The 23,219-nt window shown below is 44.1% G+C and overlaps 1 protein-coding gene across 1 annotated transcript in view; it reads right to left on the minus strand.

Moving 5' to 3' along the window:
- LOC144592566 (uncharacterized) overlaps window positions 1–18,684 on the minus strand; it is a 69,637-nt gene extending 50,953 nt beyond the window's left edge. The window contains exons 1-5 of the mRNA XM_078397201.1: window positions 18,578–18,684; window positions 11,034–11,113; window positions 10,144–10,402; window positions 3,976–4,073; window positions 1,970–2,093 (exon numbers count right to left, since the gene is read on the minus strand). Of these exons, the coding sequence (XP_078253327.1) occupies window positions 1,970–2,093; window positions 3,976–4,073; window positions 10,144–10,402; window positions 11,034–11,113; window positions 18,578–18,652 (636 nt within the window). The 5' untranslated portion in view covers window positions 18,653–18,684. The remainder of the gene's footprint in view (window positions 1–1,969; window positions 2,094–3,975; window positions 4,074–10,143; window positions 10,403–11,033; window positions 11,114–18,577) is intronic.
- Window positions 18,685–23,219: the final 4,535 nt, after the last annotated feature.

Consider the following 23,219-nt stretch of genomic DNA (forward strand, 5'->3'; position numbering starts at 1 on the left):
CCTGGAGTATTGTGTGCATTTTTGGTCTCCTAATTTGAGGAAGGACATTATTGCCATTGAGGGAGTGCAGCGTAGGTTCACCAGGTTAATTCCCGGGATGGCGGGACTGTCATATGAGGAAAGATTGGAAAGACTGGGCTTGTATTCCCTGGAGTTTAGAAGGGTGAGAGGGGATCTTATAGAGATGTATAACATTATAAAAGGACTGGACAAGCTAGATGCAGGAAAAATGTTCCCAATGTTGGGGGAGTCCAGAACCAGGGGCCACAGTCTAAGAATAAAGGGGCGGCCATTTAAAACTGAGATGAGAAAAACTTTTTCACCCAGAGGGTTGTGAATTTGTGGAATTCTCTGCCATAGAAGGCAGTGGAGGCCAATTCACTGGATGAATTTAAAAGAGATTTAGATAGAGCTCCAGGGGCTAGTGGAATTAAGGGACATGGGGAGAAGGCAAGCACAGGTTACTGATTGTGGATGATCAGCCATGATCACAATGAATGGCGGTGCTGGCTCGAAGAGCCAAATGGTCTCCTCCTGCACCTATTTTCTGTGTTTCTATGTTTCTATAATAAGGGGTAGGCCATTTGGGACTGAGATGAGGAAAACTTCTTCACCCAGTGAGTTGTGAATTTGTGAAATTCTCTGCCACAGAAGGCATTGGTGGCCAATTCACTGGATGTTTTCAAGAGAGAGTTAGATTTAGCTCGAAGGGCTAAAGAAATCAAGGGATATGTGGAAAAAGCAGGAACGAGGTACTGATTTTAGAAATTTATTCACAAAATGCTGGAGTAACTCAGCAGGTCACGCAGCATCTCAGGAGAGAAGGACTGGGTGACGTTTCGGGTCGAGACCCTTCTTCAGACTGATTTTAGATGATCAGCCATGATCATATTGAATGGTGGTGCTGGCTCGAAGGTCCGAATGGCCTACTCCTGCACCTATTTTTCTATGTTTCTGTTTCTATGAACTGCAGATGCTGGAATCTTGAGTAAAAAACAAAGTGCTGGAGGAAATCAGCAGGTCAGGAAGTATCTGTGGAGGTAGTGGATAGGTGATATTTCAGGTCGGGACCCTTCTTCCTCCCCAGTGGCATGACGCATGGGACAATGGTTGATAAAGAAGGACATAAAGTGCTGGAATAACACAGCAGGTCGGGCAGCATCCCTGGGAAACATGGATAGATGGATGTTTCGGGTCGGGACCAGTGTTCAGACAGATCCTATTGCTCCTCCCTTCCAAAAGAGAACCTCAATAATGGCACCATTGTGTCCTGCTGCCCTCCCCCCTATTCCAACCTGGCTACTTCTCCTACCCATCCCCCCCCTATCACCCCCCCCCCCCCCCCACCCATTCTTACACTACCCCTCACACCCCCATCTCTTCTCTGTCCCCAACATTCCTCCACAGTACCCTGCACAAGGCCCCCTCCACCCCTCTAGCCCCAGCCCTCATCCCTATTGCGTTTTCACCATCACCCCCTGACCTCCCTCATTCAGATGCAGAATGGTCAGCCCTCAACAGAGGCCTCAACATTGTACACATCCGTCCCCACCTCAATAATTTCTGGGCCCGCCATGATGTAGAACTCTTTAAAAAAAATTACAGCCTGAAGAAGCGTCACCTATCCATGTTTGGCAGGGATGCTGCCTGACCCGCTAACTTACTCCAACACTTTACGTTCTTCTTTGTAAAGCAGCATCTGCAGTTTCTTATTCACAAAATGCTGGAGTAACTCAGCAGGTCAGGCAGCATCTCGGGAGAGAAGGAACGGGTGACGTTTCGGGTCGAGACCCTTCTTCATCTGCAGTTTCTTGTTTCTGTAATGGTTAAGAAATGTTTCGTGGCCAGAGGTTGCAACCAGTGGATTCCAGCCTATCCAGCCCTTTGCTTTTTGAAAAATACTTTAATGATATAAATGTAATTGTAGAGGAAAGATTAATTTATTTAACATGTACAAACACATAGTCACCTCATCGTTCTCCTGCCTCAGGTACCAGGAGACTGTGGACATGGACTGTGGACCTCTTCTGTTCAGGGCTAGTTGTACCAATTTATGATTAAAACGTTCAACTTCCTCTTCTAAGATGCAGATCCTGTCAATAATTAATAATGATTAAATCAATAACACTAGATAACTTCACAATGTCTCTCAGTTTCTGCCGCCAAATTAAGAATAGTCATCAAGAAGTTTAGTTTTTTTAGTTTAGTTTAGAGGTACAGCCCTTTCGACCCACCTGATCCGCGCCGACTGGCGATCCCCGCATATTAATACACATCCTATACCCACTGGGGACATTTTTTACATTTACCAAGCCAATTAACCTACATACCTGGAAGTCTTTGGAATGTGGGAGGAAACTGAAGATCTCAGAGAAAACCCACGCAGGTCATGGGGAGAATGTACAAACTCCTGACAGGCAGCCCCCGTAGTCGGGATTGAACCCGGGTCTCCGACGCTGCGTTCGCTGTAAGGCAGCAATTCTACTGCTGCACCACCGTGCTGAAGTTAAACGACTTCATGCTGTGCACTCAATGACGAACCATGCCTTCGGAAGGGTCTACCAGAAATTTGTAATTGATTATCTGACCAGGGTAAATCTTGCTCCAGATGTATATTTTCTCTGATTGGACTTGCAGAAGAAAAGATTCTGGGGAACCGGAGCAGAGTGCAAAGATGAATTATACCATTTTGGGGCATATCCTGATATATTCCAGGACCTAATTATTTTTTTTAACTGGTTGGAAACCAAAGCCCCAAAAAGCTGCGTGATGCAACTAGGGCAGAATTACTCACATGGTTATTAGTTAATTTGATGTGATCAGTGTGATTTTTAGCAAGGTTTGTTGACAAGGTCTCACATGGTAGACTATTCAAAGTAATAAAAGTAAAGGATCTCGGAGAGAACGGCAAATAGGATCCAAAATTGCCCCAGTGGCAGGAAGCAAAGGTTTTATGACATTTAAGCTGGAAAGAATGCAAAGATTTACGAGGATGCTGCCAGGGCTTACGGCCTGAGCTGCAGGGAGAGACTGGGCAGGCTACAACTTTATTCCTTGGGGCACTGGAGGCTGAGGTGTGATATGAAATCATGAAGGGAATTGATGTCACATAAGGGAAGAAGATGAGTGAACTGTAAACCCAGAGGAAGGGAGAAAAGTGGAAGGGGACAGGACGGAGGGGAAAGAGGGGGAATGAAAGGGAAAAGGATCTCAGGGTTGGGAGGAAGGAAGCGGGGAAAGGAGCAAGATGACTAAGTCGATGGGAGAAATGGCAGGATAAATGTGTGGACACCAGGACGGTGGGAAGGGGAAGAGGAAAGAGAATGGGGCAGGGTGTTGGTGGGGGGATTATTACTTAAAATTAGAGAATTATATGTCCATACTGAAGCAATGATAAAGAAAGCAGACCAACACCTCTACTTCCCAGGAAGGTTTAGGAAGTTTGGCATGTCTCCAACAACTCTCACCAACTTCTACAGATGCGCCACAGAAAGCTTTTTATCGGATTGGGAACAGCTCCAACCAAGACTACAAGAAATTGCAGATACACATTAAAAGGGAATAACATTTAGTGCAAGATAAAGTCCAGTACAGTCCGATTAAAGATAGTTCGAAGATCTCCAATGAGGTAGATGTGAGGTCAGGAATGTATTCCGGCTGATGAAGGACCTCAGTTGCCAGGTAACAGCTGGGAAGAAACTGCTCCAGAATCTGGAGGTATGTTTTTGTACAAACGTCTGCACCTCTTGCCTGATGGGACAGAGGAGAATAGAGTGAAACTGGTCCTTGATTATAACTGGTGGCCTAGCCAAGGCAACGTGAAGTGTAGATGGAGTCAATGGAAGGAGGTTGGTTTGCGTGATGGCCTGGGCTACGTCCACAACTCTCTGGGCTATGTCCACAGAAGGGAGGGATGAGGTGTTCATAATCAAACCTTGATTGCATTATACTTATATCCACTTTGAGGTGGTTTACCTATTCTGGAGTTCACTGTCTCTTCGAGCTTCATCCAGTCTAACTTCATGCACAGTCTCTTCCTCTTTGTGGAGCAATCCCACTTTAGCTTCCAATAGCTGGGGATACAGGAGAAGAACATTCAACCCTCTCACCAAAACTATTCCTTAGTATTTATTAATTGGATAGACTTTTTGCTTGATACTTCTAGTAATTTATCTAACAAAGCTAAGCCAAAGTGTGGTGATTCCACTTTTGACTATACTTTAACATGTTGTTATCTCAGCAAGGCTGGGAATTACTCACCTGTGGTATTGAATCTGAAGAATTTTGGGGGGTGTGTGTCAAGGAAGCTATTAGTTAATCAATGGAGATAATATGGACCATTTTGGAATTTTCCCAGACTGTCCTTCCAACAGGAAACTTTGTGCAAAAATGAAATAAAGGCAGATTCCTGCTCTCGAGACTGTCCAAAGCCGATTAACTACCTGCTGCAGTGTAGTTCCAAGATGGCGGCAGTGGCAGACAGAGGAGAGGATCAGTGTCAGTGAGCAGGCAGTGAGCTCACCTCCTGCACCCTCAGTGGCGCTCTAGGGTTCCAAGGACAACTGCCCCAGTGCACTGAGCCGGAGTGGTGGCTGCGGTAGGTGAGGGACTGTGCACTTACGGTTTCAATGCGAGCGTGCGGAATGGACGCAACCTTCAGTGGCACAGAGTGGTGGAGCAGCAGTGGAGAACATCGATATCATCGCCAGGCCGGGCCAATCCCTACATCACCGACCCGGTGCCTCCACCAAGACATCGGCCGTTTAAGGTAATGATAAGACTGTAGCGACCATAGAGAGTGGTCCTAGTCGTCGAACCCTCAGATTGGCCAGCAAGGTCACGTGTGGGCGCAACCGTAGGGATTGGTCCAGAGAGCGACATCGCTGATTGGACAGCGTTGTCATGTGCGCATTTGACCGAGAGCTTCTGGCTCTCTATTTAGCTGTTCGTCATTTCAGGTATTTCCTTGAAGGCCGCCCATTTGTGGCCTTTACGGACCATAAACCATTAACTTTTGCATTTTCCAAATTGTCCGACCCATGTTCGGCCCGCCAGCAGCGGCACCTGACTGCCATCTCCGAATTTACCACCGATGTCCGTCATATCGCGGGTAAGCTTAATGCCGTTGCTGACGCCCTGTCTCGGCCTGCTTTTTCCCCCGTTTCGGCGGTGGACTGCGAGGTGGATCCCCAGGAGCTTGCGGAAGCACAACTTCTGGCGGATACCGCCTCGGCATACCAGTCCACCACTTCGGGGTTGAAGTTGGCTCAGGTAGCCTGCGGGTCGGAAGGCATAAAAGTCTGGTGTGATGTTTCCCTTCCCCGTCCCAGGCCGGTAGTGCCGCCCACCCTTCAGCGCCGGGTTTTCGATGCCATTCACGGGCTGGCGCACCCGTCCATCCGCTCCACCTCTGCTTTAGTAGCCGCTCGGTTTGTCTGGCATGGCCTGCGTAAACAGGTAGCTGTTTGGGCCCGTTCCTGCGTTCCCTGCCAGACCGCTAAAGTCCAGCGCCATGTCCAGCCCCCCGTACAGGAGTTCGAGGTCCCAGCGGTCCGTTTTTTCCACATTCACGTGGATTTAGTCGGGCCCTTGCCTTCCTCCCGGGGCTACACCCATCTCCTCACGGTGGTGGATAGGTTCACCCGGTGGCCAGAGGCTTTCCCATTGTCCGATACCTCTGCTGCCTCTTGTGCCAGGACTTTGGCCCTCCATTGGGTAGCACGTTTCGGGGTTCCGGCGGTTATTACCACCGACAGGGGGCCGCAGTTCACTTCGTCCCTCTGGGCCACGCTAGCAGAGCTGTACGGTTCCCGGTTACAACACACTACAGCATACCACCCCCAGGCAAATGGGCTTGTGGAGAGGTTCCACCGTCAACTCAAGGCGGCCCTCAGTGCGAGGCTTGAAGGCCCGGACTGGGTGGACCAACTCCCCTGGGTCCTTCTGGGCATTCGGACTGCTCCTAAGCAGGATCTCGGTGCTTCGTCCGCGGAGCTAGTATATGGCTCGCCACTTAGAGTGCCCGGGGATTTGCTTCCGGACCCCTCCGGCCAGCTGCCTCCAGTCCCATCAGTCTTAGCATCGCTCCGGGCACATGTGGGTTCCCTGGCCCCAGTTCCGACTTCACTTCATGGGTGTCCCATGGTACACGAACCGCCTTCCCTGAAGGACTGTGAGTTTGTATTTTTGCGAAAGGATTCCCATCGTGCCCCGTTGCAGAGGGTCTATGAAGGGCCGTTCCGGGTTTTGCGTAAGGGGACGGTCACCTTCACCTTAGGCGTGGGCGGCAGGAGTGAGCTCGTCTCGGTGTCCAGGCTTAAACCTGCGCATTTGGATCCGGACCGCCCAGTCCTGGTCGGCCAACCACCTAGGAGAGGCCGGCCTCCGGCAGTTCCGATCAGTCCAGGACCCCCCGCTCCAGCAGTTCCACCAAGTCCGGAATCCCCTGCTCCTGTGGTTCAGGCTGTCCCTCTCCTTACTCGTGCTGGTCGCGAAATCCGGCTCCCTGCTAGGTTCCGTACCTCGGGTTCTGGGGGGGGTCATGTAGCGACCATAGAGAGTGGTCCTAGTCGTCGAACCCTCAGATTGGCCAGCAAGGTCACGTGTGGGCGCGACCGTAGGGATTGGTCCAGAGAGCGACATCGCTGATTGGACAGCGTTGTCATGTGCACTTATAGCGCCCGAAAAGAGTTAGTTAGGAGACGTCTTCGAAGAAGACAGTGAGTTTTAATGGTTGTCCGTTATCTTGTTAAAGAAACTTTGTAATCGAATATTGCTGTCGCAATAAACTTCTTCAACAAAGAACAAGTTTCCGGACTCGCCATAAGACTCTATTTGTTAAGAACATTGAAATTTGAAGGATACAAGATGGCGCAGGAAACGTGGTAACTCTTTGTGTACTGTTTTAGTGTAATCTGCTATTCTTACACTACAATTGTTGTACTTTCATACTTGGGTATGATTATGCCTATGTATAGCTTGATTTTACTGAATTCGATGTAAAACAAAGAATTTCATTGATTCAAGGTACATGTGACAATAAAACATTATTGAACCATTGACTCCCTTATGTTCCTCTCCTTGTTCTTTGATTAACTGTTCTCTGTGGAAACAAGAGCACTTTTTTATAGTTGTCACAAAAACCCAGCATGTCTCCAGTTATAGCCACAAGCCACGTAAATGATTAAGCAGAAAAGCAGGCCCAAAGAAAGGTCAAAGGTTAATGGGCTAGTTGTTACCTGCTGTTGCCTGGAGACGGAGAAGTAGAAAGACAGGTGAGCAAGGCGAGATTGGGAGAGTTGAGTGCTGTGTCAGGCCACTTATGAGGCAATATCAGGCCTTGCAGCTTTGCTCCACCTTTTCCAGATTTGATACATATACTCATCTGCTCTTTTAGAAAGGAGGTGAGGAGGAACTTCTTTAGTCAGAGGGTAGTTAATCTGTGGAACTCATTGCCACAGAGGGCAAGCCTGTGGATATTTTTAAGGCAGAGATAGACAAATTCTTGATCAGAATGCGTGTCAAGGGTTATGGGAAGAAGGCAGGAAAATGGGATTAGGAGGCAGCGATCAATCATGATTGAATGGCGGAGTAGACTCGATGGGCCAAATGGCCTAATTCTACTCCTATAACTTGTGAACTTGTAATGTGGGTAGTCATCAATGATAGGAAGAAGAAAGTTATTTCCCCCTTGTATGAGATTAATTATTTTTCTGATAAGAATTATTGAACCTGCCATAAAACAGGAGACGATCCTATTGATTCAACAAACTTCATTAGAGAGACTCTTCAGATGCTCAAACATGAAGTGATTTGCCTGCTGTATTTTTTAATAGCATCAAGTTATTTTGGGATACAGTTTCAAATAAATTAGTTAACCTTTGAGACCATAAGACATAGGAGCAGAATTAGGCCCATCGAGTCCGCTCTGCTATTGGAACATGGCTGACTTTTTTTTTCCTCTCAACCTAATTCTCCTGCCTTCTCACCATAACTTTTGATGCCAATACTAATCGAGAATCTATCAAACTCCACTTTAAAAATATCCAATGACTTGGCCTTGGATAAGTCATTATCCAAATAATGACTTGTGTCAATGAATTCCAGTTATCGCTGACATTTATTTTTCACCTAATTACCTGCAGCAAAGCAAGTTATCTGTTTCTCTCTCCTTATATTCTGTCTGATGAGGATATTCAGCATTTTTAATGTTATTCTAGATTCTTAGGCATCAGGACTGCACGAATCAGCAGATTGTTTGCACGGTATCAGGAAAGAGGATCAAGGACTGTGTAAGAAGAAGAACATTGGTTGTTATGTGATACAAGGAACTGCCGATGCTGGTTAAAGTGGTTACACCGGCACTTTGTGTCTTTTGTTGCTCGTGTATGCTTGCTTCAATTAGAGTGCCACCTAGTGTGCAGTTGGAAATATGTAAGGGCATATTCTTCTTAAACCTTTTTACAGAGTGTTTACAGAGATATATGCGTGGACCGACTAATAAATCACAGGGGCAAACAATCATGCATGGTCAAGCAGACTAATGAGCAACCTGGTAGGCAGATCTTCCCTGGTGTGTGTGATTTAACTGTTCAATATCTAACTGAAAGTAAGCATGCAGTGAAGAAAACTAATGGCATGTTGGCCTTCATGACAAGAGGAGTTGAATGTAGAAGCAAAGAGGTCCTTCTCCAGTTGTACAGAGCCCTGGTGAGACCATGCCTGGAGTACTGTGTGCAGTTTTGGTCTCCAAATTTGAGGAAGGACATTCTTGCTATTGAGGGAGTCCAGCGTAGGTTCACTAGGTTAATTCCCGGAATGGCGGGACTGTCGTATGTTGAAAGACTGGAGCGACTAGGCTTGTATACACTGGAATTTAGAAGGATGAGAGGGGATCTTATTGAAACATATAAGATTATTAAGGGATTGGACACGCTAGAGGCAGGAAACATGTTCCCAATGTTGGGGGAGTCCAGAACCAGGGGCCACAGTTTAAGAATAAAGTGTAGGCCATTTAGAACGGAGATGAGGAAAACCCTTTTCACTCAGAGAGTTGTAAATCTGTGGAATTCTCTGCCTCAGAAGGCAGTGGAGGCCAATTCTCTGGATGCTTTCAAGAGAGAGTTAGATAGAGCTCTTAATGATAGCGGAGTCAGGGGGTATGGGGGGAGGGCAGGAACAGGGTACTGATTGTGGATGATCAGCCATGATCACATTGAATGGAGGTGCTGGCTCGAAGGGCCGAATGGCCTACTCCTGCACCTATTGTCTATTATCCAGTTCATTTATCTCTAGATAATATTTTGAGCAAAACTCAGCCTCTTCTATCCTGCATTTAACCTTTAAGGTCCAGGACACTTCAAGAGAGTAAATAAGTTACTAAAAATGGCTTATTAGCCTCTTACAGTGAGCAATTAATATTCAGTCATATTGCTGTAGTGTGGTGTTACATGCAGTATATGACCATCCAGGTAGGAATTGTCAATATCCTGTCTGAGGGAACTGGGTGAGGACATTTAACAACAACCTAGTAGTTTCATGGTGACCATTACTGAGACGAGCTTGGGAGTTGGTTTATTTAATAAACTAAGTTTACTTTCCCTAGCTACTCCAGGTTATTGGTTTACTAGTTCAATAATAAATCCTTATATTCTGGCATGCCTACATTGGGGCGGCACAGTGGCGCAGCTGGTAGAGCTGCTGCCTCACAGTGCCAGAGACACAGATTCATTCCTGACCTCGGATGCTGTCGATGTCTCATTCTCCCTGTGACTGCATGGGTTTCCTCCCACATCCCAAAAACGCGTGGGTTTATAGGTTAATTAGCTGCTGTAAATTGGCCCTAGTGTGTAGGGAGTGGATGTGAAAGTGGAATAACGTAGAACTAGTGTGAACGGGTGATCAATGGTCAGCGTAGACTTGGTGGGCCGAAAGGCCCGTTTTCGTGGTGTAACTTTCAATCAATTAATTCGATCAATCACTATACCCGTTACTAGAACGAGCTTGGCTGCTCCTGTTGCAATTTCTTATGAGTTACATTCTTACTTTCATGTCTAACAACGTAAAAAGGTATATGTATTTTTCTAATATAATTAATAATTCACTGAGTGCAGAAATAAAATAGGATGAGTTACTATACTCTACCTTTTGCTTTAAGATCATGCTGTCAATTACAGCACTGTGATTGACTACTTCCATATTCTTCTTGCATATACGTTCTCGTTGCTCTTTTAATGCACCCCAGGCAGTCTGTAGACTCTCAGTAAGGGCACATCTTCTGCTCTCAGACTGCAGCAATTTTAATGTGAGCTTCCTCTCAGAGTGTCTGTCATATCGATTTGCTGTACAGATGTCTTCCATGTCAACAGGCGAGACGTCGTACGTTTCAGAACTTGACGCATTGCTGCAGGAACGAGATATTCAACAGGTTGTTGAAATATTTATAAACTTTTTATTTTGCATGAAAAAGGTCATGCATGTGAAGATGACAGCAATATCAAGTAAAGATCAGTCGAATGTGAACAAAAACAAATTTTCATTTCGATATTAAAAAGCAATAACGTTTAATAATGTTTACAATCTAGGGACTGAATTTTTGCTTGTGATATAGGTATTATAGGGACATTGTCTGCAAAATATGGAACTCAGAAACAGTATAATATTATATGTAATTATTATCAAGCAAAACAAAGCAGATATTTGGACACATTTCAATGCCTTGTTGCTATATTGATACTCCCCATGCATTGAAAGGCTTTGGGTTATCAAATAATTTGTATGACCAGAGTTAGAAGAAGAGATTGCAGGAAGGGCAATGAGAAAGGAAAACCTTTCTAATCCTGCTTAACCCTGTTGAGCAATATACAAACAAACTACATACTCAACATTGAGGGGTACATTTTTGTCATTGTGACATTTCCTTATGTCACCACACAGCTTAAGTCCTCCTGAGCTGGCACTTTGCGTCAAAATTAAATATATTTTCTTTACACCAGATAACCTAGCCTAGAAAACAGTTAACTATTTAACAGTACCTCAGTATTCCACTGTCTGTGTCCAATGTTTCATTGAGTGTGAATCTTGGAGAACTACAAGATGTTAGGCTTGATGATGTCTGTGAAGAATTTGAAATATATTTAATAATGCACATTATTCTTTTTAATTGACATCAAAATTAATATGACTGAGAAGGATCAGGACATTGCATATATTGGCACAAAAATAAACACTTAAATGATGTAGGAAATCAGAAATTAAATAGAAAATCCTGGAAATACACAGTAGGCCAGCAATATCTGAAGAAGAGAGAGTTAATATTTCATGTCAGAACTGGATTGATGCAATGTTTTGTCACTACAAATGCTGATTGACCTGTTGTGTATTTCCACTGTTTGCTGCTTGAAAAAATAGTACATATCTTGAAGCTGCTTACAAAACAAATACTGCAGATATGACAAGAGTCAGGAGTATATATGACACTGAGAGCTCTGGGCCTCACAGATTGAAAATACCATCTCATTCACTTGCACTGGATCATCCCATGGTGAGAGGAGCAGGGTTAACATTTCATCTCCATCAGAGGCCAAAGCTGAGGTATCAACTCTTTCTCACTTTAAAGATCCATAATCTGTTGAACATGCATTTAATTTGGAGGTATCACAAAATGCTGGAGTAACTCAGCAGGTCAGGCAGCATCTAGGAGAGAGAGAATGGGTGACGTTTCGGGTCGAGACCATTCTTCAGACTGATGAGTGGATTTAATTTGAGTGGATTTTCAAAGCAGACCAATTAGGCATTTGTTTTTATATATGTGCATTCAGCCTAGAGACTAAAGAGAACAAGTTTAAATTCTAGTTAAAAAAAAACCTTCTTGACTAGCTGGGTGAATTTTTGAGACAAATTGACAACAGTTCATGCAATTTTTATTCTTTTAATATCAGAGCACAATTATTGAAAATGTTGTTCCGTCAGTTTGATTTTATTGTTATTGTGTATTAGAATTTTAAGTGTTTTAGCCATATTCTCATAACATTGCTTTAGTGCCTGATGTTCTAAACTTAATATATAGTGAGGAAAAGAAAAACATCACATGCATTAGAGGTTAATCAAACTGATGGAACAATATTTTCAATAATTGTGCTCTGATATTTTAAAAATGATCTTCGTTAGGAGAGTGATAATTTCCTGGAACACATTGCCACGGGTTGTGGTCGTAGTAGATACGATAGTGGTGCTTAAGACCCTTTTAGATAGGCACATGTACATGCAGTGAATGGACGGATGAGGATCATGTGCAGGCAGAAGAGATTAGTTTAATTTGGAACCATATTCGGCACAGACGTGTGGGCTGAAGGACCTGTTCCTGTGCTGTACTGCTCGCTGTTCTAAATGCATCAAGACAGGGATAACATCTGTGATCACACTTGAAGTACATTGAGTAGTTCTGCGCACTGCAAATTAGAAAGCCTGTATTGATTGTATTGATTGTATTGATTTAGGAGGGTGTGCAGCACACATTTACCTGAATGAACCCCAAACTCCATAGGTTAAATGAAGATTGCATAAACTATGAGTATATTCTCTGCAATCTGAACAAAGTTACTCCACAATTTTTACTTTAATTTCCTTGTTGAAAGCCTATTCTTTGCAATAATCACTAATGGTGTGATGAAGTGTTTCTTACTGTCACTTTGAATTTACCTGTTCCTCTTGGTCCCAATGTTGTACCTTAATTTGCTGATGAACCTCACAATCTTCTCCAAGAAAGACTCATTTTAGTTACATCCTTTCAAAGATGATGAGTCTGCCTTTACTTATTGCTCAGACTTCTAACATTGGTTAGAGGTTTTGTGAGACTCCTCTACATTATTTTAAGAATATAATTATGTCCCTCAATTCATAATGATTGATCTGATCAATTCACAGGATCTGATGTTCAAGATATACAAGCAGATGCGGGCGACAAATTGGTCTCACAGCACCAGAACGACCCAGGTTCAATCCTGTCTACAGATGCTGTCTGTGTGGAGTCTATACGTTCTCCCTGTGACCGCGTGTTTTTTCTCCGGGTGCTCCCACATTCCAAAGACGTGCAGGTTTGTAGGTTAATTGGTTTCTCTATATGCCCCGAGTGTGTACGATGCACAAAATGGGATATCATAGAACTAGTGATGGTTGGTGTGGACTCGGTGGGTCAAAGGGCCTGTTTCCACCTTGTATCTCTGAACTAAACAAAGTGATCAAAGCACTGTGTAGTTTCAGGAATGTTAAACTTAATCACTATTGACTTTACAATATCACTGACTAGGCATTGTCCAATTATCAGTGTTTGATGCCTCAGTCTCTGTCCAATTTGACTGGTTCTGCTATCTTCCAAATTTTGTCTTTGTCTTAAGAGTTTGCATAAAACACCTCATCTATGAGTCATATCGTATGGAAACAGAGCCTTCAGTGCATCAAGACCACACCAATCATCAATACCCAATTATTCAAATACAATTTTATTCTCCGCACATTCCCACCAATTCCCCCATCCATAATTCGCCTACAATCTTGGGGCAATTCACAGTGGCACAATGACCTACCAACTCGGATATCTTTGAGATGTGGGAGGAAAGCAGATGCCAGAAATTGTCAGTGACAGTACAATGAATCATGCCAGAAGGTCATTCAAGGGATATGGGGAGAAGGCAGGCACCGGTTACTGATTGTGGATCAGCCATGATCACAATGAACGGCGGTGCTGGCTTGAAGGGCCAAATGGCCTTCTCCTGTACCTATTTTCTATGTTTCTAAGGTCCTGGTCCAATTCTGAAATGGATGCAAGCTCAGTCAAGTGCAGAAAGTGGATCTCATGCACACTTTGAGCATACAGAAGAGGAAGTACATGCTCCATTTTTAAGGCAATGAAGTTGAATGCAGAAGCACATCTTTAACGATGAACTGTCCTCTGAAATATCCTGATGTCAAGTTTTGATACATTATCACTTGGCTTGTTCAACGTGACACTGCCCGTGATTTGGATCATTTTTTATTTGTCTATGCAGCAGGAGGATCAAAATGGTTGGAGAAGGAAAGCTGTACCCATGCACGCCTTCAAAAGATTATGAGTACATTAAATGGTGACCTGTATGAAGTTAAAAGGAACTAATGAGTAATTGTGAAAAGCTACGCTGCCTATAAAAATGTAGGCAACTAATAAGCACAATTAGTCTCTGAATCCATAATGTTACTTAGAGGAAAACTGTTCATGAATTATATGCTAAAGCTTGCATTCTTCACAGGGTACTGCAAAACAAAAAGGAGAGGCTTGCACTTTTGTGATATCTTTCGTACCAGCCCAAATTTTTTTTATAGCTAATGATTTCATTTTAAGGACGGTCACTGATGCAATGCAAAGGGGTGGCACAGTGGTAAAATCGCTGCCTTACAGCACCAAAACCCAAGTTCGATCCTGTCTACGGGTGCTGTCTTTGCAGAGTTTGTACATTCTCCCTGGGACTGTGAGGGTTTTGTGTGCAAAGGACGTCTCTTTACAGGTTTTAACTGGGTGCTCTGGTTTCCTCCCACATTCCAAAGACGAACGGATTTGTCAGTTAATTGACTTCTGCAAATTGTTCCTAATGTCCGGAGAGAACTAGTGATTGTTGGCCAGCGTGGACTTGCTGGGCCGAAGAGCCTGTTTCCATGCTGTATCTCTAAAGTAAAAATGAAACTATAAACAAAAAACTTGGCAGATAATTCATGCACAGCAATAATAACACTGGGCCTATAACTAGACCAGAGTAGCATAGATTGAGCAATGGCCAACATCAACTGTTGATAGCATGAACAAAGGAGTTCTGCTTAAACAACAAATTCTGGCTTCTCTATTATAAAGGTGGATCTATTTCTAAGTGTTATGATCTAATATTATTATCACAAAATACTGCTCACATAATAGATCACTGAAACATTAACTGCTTCTCCCTCCACAGATACTGCCTGACCTACTGAGCATTTTCAGGACCCATGGTTGACATAAGCACATGTTTGCAGACCACAATCAGCACAAATTGCCAACAAAACTTACCCTTTGATAACTGTAGTGCCAACTTCAGTCCTTACAATAAAGTACGCTAGTCTTACAACCATTTCACGGAGGCTGGAGTAATCGATCTTGACGCAAACCGACAACAGAGAGATCTTCACGACATTTCAGTTTAATTAGTTGTTTATTGAAGTAGTGATACAAACAGATTTGTATTTCTCCCATCATAGGTCTGGTAAGAATTGTATCTCGCCATAGCTTCTCCGCGTCTGACCCATCCCGTCTCTGCATTCCCAGATATGAACTAGTTCTGGCTCCTCCCAGTACGTGATGCCCATATATGAATTCATCTCACGACAACCCCCAAGTGTCCAAAATTAATACAGCAAGATACAAAATAATATAATATGCTAAGGCAGCTAAAAAACACAAATGGCTCCTACAATAACCATCAACAGAGCACCTCGAGGTTGTATGCTCAGACCCCTGTGCTACTTTCTCTATACCCACGACAGCGCAGCCAGATACAGTTCCAAATCCATTTTTTTTATTTGTTGACAATACCACGGTTGTTGGACGAATAATAGGTAATGATGAGTCAGAATATAGGAGAGAGATTGAAAATCTGATTGAATGGTGCCAGAACAACAAGCTTGCTTTCGACGTCAGCAAAACGAAGTAGCTGAAGAGGGAGTGACAAAGGACGTGAAAACACATTACTTCAGATTCAGGCACAGTTTCTTCCCAGCTGTTATCAACAACTAGTGAGCTACCATCTGCCTCATTGGAGACCCTCAGACCATGTTTAATTGGACTTTACTTTAACTTGCACTAAACGTTATTCTCTTTATCATGTGTCTGCACACTGTGGATGGCTCGATTGTAATCATGTATTGTCTTTCCACTGACTGGTTACCACGTAACAAAACCTTTCCACTGTTTATGTAAACAGTGACAGTACACATGACAATAAATTAAACTAAAACAAAACTAATTATTGAATTCAGGAGGAGAAAGCTGAGGATCAAAGAACCTCTGTTCATTGATGGGATAACAGTGGAGAGAGTCAATAACTTCAAGTTCTTGTGCATGCATATCTCTGAAGATCTGTCCTGGGTACAGCATGTTGATGCAATCACAGAGAAAGTTCATCAAAGCTTTAGAAGATTGATGGTATTTGGTATGTCGACAAATAGTCTATTGAACTTCTACAGGCATATGGTGGAGACTACACTGACTGGTTGCATCTCAGCCTCGTTTGGCAACTCGAATGCCCAGGAACAGGTAATACAGTCAAAGACATTGCCCTGTCCATTACAGGTACTGACCTCCCACTAAAGGGATCAAAAGGGGAAGCTATTCCAAAAAGGCAGCTAATATTGAAGACACACACCACTCTGGCCACACAATTATTTCGCTCCTACCATCCAAAAGAAAGTACAGGAGCCAGAAAACCATGACCACCAGGTTCAAGGGTAGCTTCTTTGAGCAACTATCAGGCTCTTGAACACTACGCAACACTAACCTGAACTATGAACATCTCTGGACTGTGTCTATGGTTGCATTGCGGACTTTGTTCTTTTATGGTTATTAATTTATAGCTTTTTAAACTATTATATTGATCTCTGTGGGTTGTGCTTACGGGCTTATTAAATTATTGCAAATAAAAATTTCAGTGTTCATTTGTCGGCACATGGCAATTAAGCACTCTTGACTCCTCTGCATTTCTTAAAAATAGTACCATGTTTTAGTTTAAGGCTTCATCTGATGGACATGAAGTAGAATCATGTCTTCTATTTTATGTGTGAAATGTAATACGATTACCTTTGTCCCTTGTACTCCTGCAATTCTGTTCTTTTGAGTTTCTAGAACTGTACTTCAGAGAGGAGTTGGATGTTCATACGGACCACATCTAAAAGTGTTGCATCTAATTTGTACAGCTCTGCACTGTTAGTCTAGATTTCTGTATTAAGTCACTGGAGTAGCATTTACTCCTAAAGACATCTAGTAGTGGAGAGAATGTCTTCAACTATTATTAGCTTTAAGTGAAAGTCATTTAATCTAAGTAACCATATTGTGCCTGTGCTATTAAACCGAGACAGTTGCACAACTAGCCGAGATGTTGCTTCAGATCACCATCAAAACCGGTTCAATCCTGTTGTCGGGGTGCTATTTCCTCTCCTATATGACCCTCTCAGGGTCCAGAGGAGGTTTTTACAAGAATGATCCCAGGAATGAGTAGGTTAACCTATGTTGAGCATTTGTCAACACTGGGCCTGTACTCGCTGGAGTTTAGAAGAATGAGGGGGGACCTCATTGAAACGCACAGAATAGTGAAAGGCTTGGATAGAGTGGATGTAGAGAGGATGTTTCCACTCGTGACGGAGACTTAGACTAGAGGTCATAGCCTCAGAATTAAAGGACGTTCTTTTAGGAAGGAGATGCGGAGACATTTCTTTAGTCAGAGGGTGGTGAATCTGTGAAATTCTTTACCACAGAAGGCTGTGGAGGCCGTCAATGGATATTTTTAAGGCAGAGATAAATAGATTCTTGATTTGCACAGGAGTCAGTGGTTATGGGGAGAAGGCAGGAGAATGGTGTTAGGAGGGTAGAGATAGATCAGCCATGATTGAATGGTGGAGTAGACTTGATGGGCTGAATGGCCTAATTCTACTCCTATCACATATGAACTCATGACCTTATGTTTTATATGTTGTAGTTCTCCATGTGGGCCAAAACACTTTCTTCACAAATCCCAAAGATGTGGAGGCTGGAGTGGCAATTCAACGCTGAAGTCTGTTCCCAATGATTAGGATCTGCTTCTTGATTAGTACGGGTGTCAGGCCTTATGGGGAGAAGGCAGGAGAATGATATTGAGAGGAAAACATAGATCAGCCACGATTGAATGGCAGAGTAGACTTGATGGGCCAAGTGACCTAATTCTGCCCCTATAACATATGATTTTATGAATCAATGTATTGTGGGATTAAAATGGGATTAGTGTAATTGGATATTTGATGGTGTGGCGTGGATTCTGCGCTGCATGTCTTAACTCTAAAACATTGAAAGGCACAAAGTGCTCAGCGGGTCTCATCGAGGCAGCATCTCTGGAGAACAGACATGATGCCAGAGATGTTGCCTGACCCGCGGAGTTACTTCAGCATTTTGTGTCTTTTTTTAATGTAATCCAGCATCTGAAGTTCATTGTGTCTAAAACCTTGAAGCTTCTTTCAGGCGTCGATGCGATTCACACAAAGTATCCCCACTCGCCGCTGACAATACTTGATCCTGGCATTACGCGAGTAAAGATTAGCAAATAATTCCACAATCCTTTGAACAAATCTTGTTTCTTTTCCCCTTGCTTCTCGACCCGCAGAGGTTTCTTACATTGTGCAATTAATCTCTCCCTGTTCTAGCTCCAACCCTTTGAGAACGCCGCTGTTATGGAAACAACATGACAACAGTTGCAAGGCTGTCGAAGTCTTGTGCCACAACCCAGTCTTGTTCCCCACTCTGAAAGAACCGAAATCGCTAAAGAAGCGGACTCACCGGGCGGTGGTGTCGGCACTGTTTGCCCACTCCGAATAAATCTCGGTGAAAGGCTTTTGTCTCCATGTTTTCCATGGGGGAGGGCGGGATCGGCGGCACCAAGGCTGTTTGCGGGTGGGTGGACCCGGCGACGCTTCCTTGCACCACTACAGGTGGGTGCTGTGAGCTACAACGCTGTCATTCCCGGCAATAAATGCGGCTCCCAGCTCCGCCCACGTTTGGGAATATTGGATACACAGCAAGGACGGGCTATCATATTCCACCAACCCAGCAGAGTATAGAATGGATTTATTCACAAAATGCTGGAGTAACTCAGCAGGTCAGGCAGCATCTCGGGAGAGAAGGAATGGGTGACGTTTCGGGTCGAGACCCTTCTTCAGACTCAAAATATTCACAAAATGCTGGAGTAACTCAGCAGGTCAGGCAGCATCTCGGGAGAGAAGGAATGGGCCCTTATGTACAATTAAATTCATAGGTTCTAGGAGCAGAATTAGGCCATTCGGCCCATCGTCTACTCTGCCATTCAATCACTTCTTCTCCTTCTTCTTAAGCCCTTGGCTCCTCTATGGACAAATGTCCTCCACCTCACACGGTTGTTGGCGGTTCTTTCGAGATCTCCCCAGTTGAGCCCACTCCCAGACATTTCTGCCTGGACACCTCTTCTCCAGCTGTTCCTGGGGCGACCTCTTTTCCTTTTTACTTGGGGGTTCCATTTCAGAGCATGCCAGGTGATGTTTGTGGCAGGTTTTCTGAGGGTGTGTCCAATCCAACTCCATTTTCTCTTTCGAATTTGGGGATCCTGGCTTGTTCTTGATTCGGATGTTCCATGTCCCCACAAGGATGGATTTCTTTGGCGTCAGAGGTGTGTCAGCTTCCCAGCGCCCTTGCAGGTTTGGCTGGGAAGCATCATGTTCCCCATCGCTGGGGCACCTTCTTCAACCAAGTGTGTAATTTGGTTTTCATTGTCAATGTTTCTGTAACTCACACTTTTTTCCAGAGTGGGGTAGTTAACTCCACGCCCAACCCCCAACTTGGAGGACCAGGGAATGCTTCGTCTGCCTCCTCACCCATGACCTGTCCGGTTTGGTTGAACCTGCCAGGGATATAAAACCCCATCCGGCATAGCTCACAGGATCACTGGAGTACACAAGCCTCTCCACCACGTCATGGTTGCAGTCCAGGAGAAACCATTCAATCACGTCTGATCCATTTTCCCATCAACTCCACTTTCTTGCCGCTCCATAACCCCTGACACCCTTACTAATCAAGAATCTGTCAATCTCCGCCTGAAAATATTCTTTGTCTTGGCCTCCAAGGGCATCTGTGGTAATGAATTCTACAGATTCACCACGTAACAAGGATGGAGTCCCCCTTGTCCTCACCTTCCACCCCATCAGACAGCGTATACAACAAATTATCCTCCAACATTTCCATCGCCTCCAACGGAAACCCACTACTGGCCACATCTTTCCATCTCCTCCCCTCTGCTTTCCGCAGAGACCATTCCCTCCGTAACTCCCTGGTCCACTCGTCCCTTCCCATCCAAACCACCCCCTCCCCAGGTACTTTCCCTTGCAACCGCAGGAGATGCAACACCTGTCCCTTTACCTCCCCCCTCGACTCCATCCATGGACCCAAACAGTCTTTCTAAGTGAGGCAGAGGTTCACCTGCACCTCCTCCAACCTCATCAATGGTATCCGCCATTCCAGATGTCAACTTTTCTACATCGGCGAGACCAAACGCAAGCTCGGCGATCGTTTCGCTAAACACCTTTGCACAGTCCGCCTTAACCTACCTGATCTCCCGGTGGCTCAGCACTTCAACTCCCCCTCCCAGTCTGACCTTTCTGTTATGGACCTCCTCCGTTGTCATAGTGAGGCCCTCAGCAAATTGGAGGAACAGCACCTAATATTTTGCTTGGGCAGCTTACACCCCAGCAGTATGAACATTGATTTCTCTAACTTTAGATAGCTCCTCTGTCCCTCTCTTTCCCCTCCCCTTCCCAGTTCTCCCACTACATCCTTTTTCATTTCATTTTTCATTTCACTGCATTTATGTGTATGTGACAAATAAATGACTATTGACTATTATTGATTGTCCCACCCCCTCCCCTGACATCAGTCTGAAGAAGGGTCTCGACCTGAAACGTCACCTATTCCTTCTCCCCCGAGATGCTGCATGGCCCGCTGAGTTACTCCAGCATTTTGTGATACCTTTGATTTGTACCAGCATCTGCAGTTATTTTCCTACCCTCTGTCCAAATCAATTTCTGATCATCTCCTTTCGAAAGGACATCCTTTTATTCTGAGGCAATAGCTTGTGGTCCTAGATTCTCCCAATCCACATTCATTCTCTCTAGGCCTTTCACTATACGGTAAGTTTCAATCAGGTCCCCATCTTTAAGACACAGAGGCGTTAAGATGTAATGTGGTGCAGTCGCCAGTTGCTGCTTTGCATCTCCAGTAACCCGGGTTCAGCTCTGACCCCTGGTGCTGCCTGTGTGCAATTAGCATCTTCTTCCTGTGATCTGTGTCATACAGCATTGAAACAGGCTCTTCGGCCCAACTTGCCCACACAGACCAACACGCCCCATTATACTAGTCCCACCTGCTGTTGGCCCATATCCCTCCAAACCTGTCCTAACCATGTACTCCCTCCAAATATTTCTTAAATGTTTGTATAGAATCTGCCACAACTACCTCCTCCAGCAGCTCGTTCCATACACCCACCATCCTTTGTGTAAAGGTTACCCCTCAGTTTCCTATTAAATCTTTCCCCCCCCTCACCTTAAAACTATGTCCAATGGTTCTCAATTCTCCGACTTTGGGTGCTCCAGTTTCACCCATGTCTGAATGACATGGTGGGTGGTAGGTTAATTAGCTGCTGTAAATAGTCCCTTGTATGTACACGAGGCGTAGAAACACGGGGGAATTAATGGGTATGTTGGGAGAAAGAAGAAAATGGGATTAATGTAGGATTCGTGTAAACGGATGGTTGATGTGGGCTGGAGGGCCTGCTTCATGTTTTCTCAATGGCTCTGATTGGACATAATGGTCTGATGAATTCATGAATTACAAGGCCATGTTTGCACTCCATTATTGTTGGAACTCCATTATTATCAGCATAACCTGGAAATAGCATTTAATTAAATGCTTCACGCATTAGTGTGGAAATTTGCCCAAAGACCAGGCTAACTTCTCAATTGTTCCATGGTTAGGTTATTGTCACGTGTACCGAAATACAATGAAAAGCTTTTGTTGCTTTCTAACCAGTTAGTGGAAAGACTATACCTGATTACAACGGAGCCATCCAGTATACCGATACACGATAAAGGAATACAGTTTAGTGCAAGATAAAGTCCAGTGAAGTCCAATGTGTTGACAAATCACCTTGAATTTTGTGACTTTTGGTTCAGTTTGAGGTAAGAAGTTGAGAACCTGAATTGCAATTTTACCAATCGCACAGCGAGGTACAAAGACTGGCAATTATAACATATGGAAAGAATTTCAAGTTAGAGTGCACCTCGTATGCTGTAAAGTTCATTCCAGCTAATTAGGTACCTGGGGGATACCAACAGCAAATTAATGAAATGTTTACACTCATCAATCTAAAATGTTGGTTATTTTTCCTTCCTTGCTGCTAGCCATGGTGTGTCTTGTGTGTCCTTTATTGCAGATTTTTAGTTATGGCATTTTACCTTTGTATTAATTTGAAAAATGTAAAACAAGGCAGAGGAGACATATGTGAGAGCCCCATCTATGACAGGGGGCAGGGACGGGGACTCATGTTCCCCAAAGAATGTGGACATCTTGTTTGTCCGAGTATGCAAGTGGACCCACACACCTTTCCCCCTCGACATAACATGGACAGAGTTCCCCTGCCCCTCACCTTTCACCCCACCAGTCTCCACATTCAACACATCATCCTCTGACATTTCTGTCACCTATGTGAACCCACCATTGACCACATCTTCCATCTTTCTGTGTGGGGAAGGGGGGGTAATGAGCAAGAGCAGAACTACGGAATATAGAGGAGACATGCGAGGGCCTCATCTGTGATAGAGGGTAATTCCCGTTCCTAAATGAATGAGGGCATCTCGCATGGCATGGGATTCTTTAGGGAACTCAGACAATTTTGTAGTGAAATAAAATAAAAAATGATCACCCAGGTAATTAATTAACATTTAAGGATGCAGAATGAAATAAAGCTAGAATCATTAATGGCAATTTTTTTTCAGGAAGAAAACTGGTCTTCTTAACCAAATAAATGCCATTATATTGATATCCAACGAACCAAATGCAATTTATGTTCACGTTCTTGATACTTGTTCATTACTGGAATTAATTGTTAAACATTTAGAAAGGAATAGGACGAAATGAACACGTCATAAAAGGACTCGTTCATTCCTTTAAACTACAGCCATCCAGGATTCCAGTCATCCCAATCATCGAAATGAGAAATAGTTGGTTTATTGAGGTCAACGAGGATATTCTATTTATTTAGCATTTTAGAAAGAGATTCATCCAAGTTCAAGCCTTTCATAGACTGAAAAAGAGACAGGGCAGTGCAGAGTTGTATTATAAAATACAATTCCTTAAGAATCTTTGCCAACATTGACAATGAGCTGTGACGATTTAAATC

This window comes from Rhinoraja longicauda, chromosome 1 (assembly GCF_053455715.1).
Source record: "Rhinoraja longicauda isolate Sanriku21f chromosome 1, sRhiLon1.1, whole genome shotgun sequence".
Lineage (NCBI taxonomy): Eukaryota > Metazoa > Chordata > Chondrichthyes > Rajiformes > Arhynchobatidae > Rhinoraja > Rhinoraja longicauda.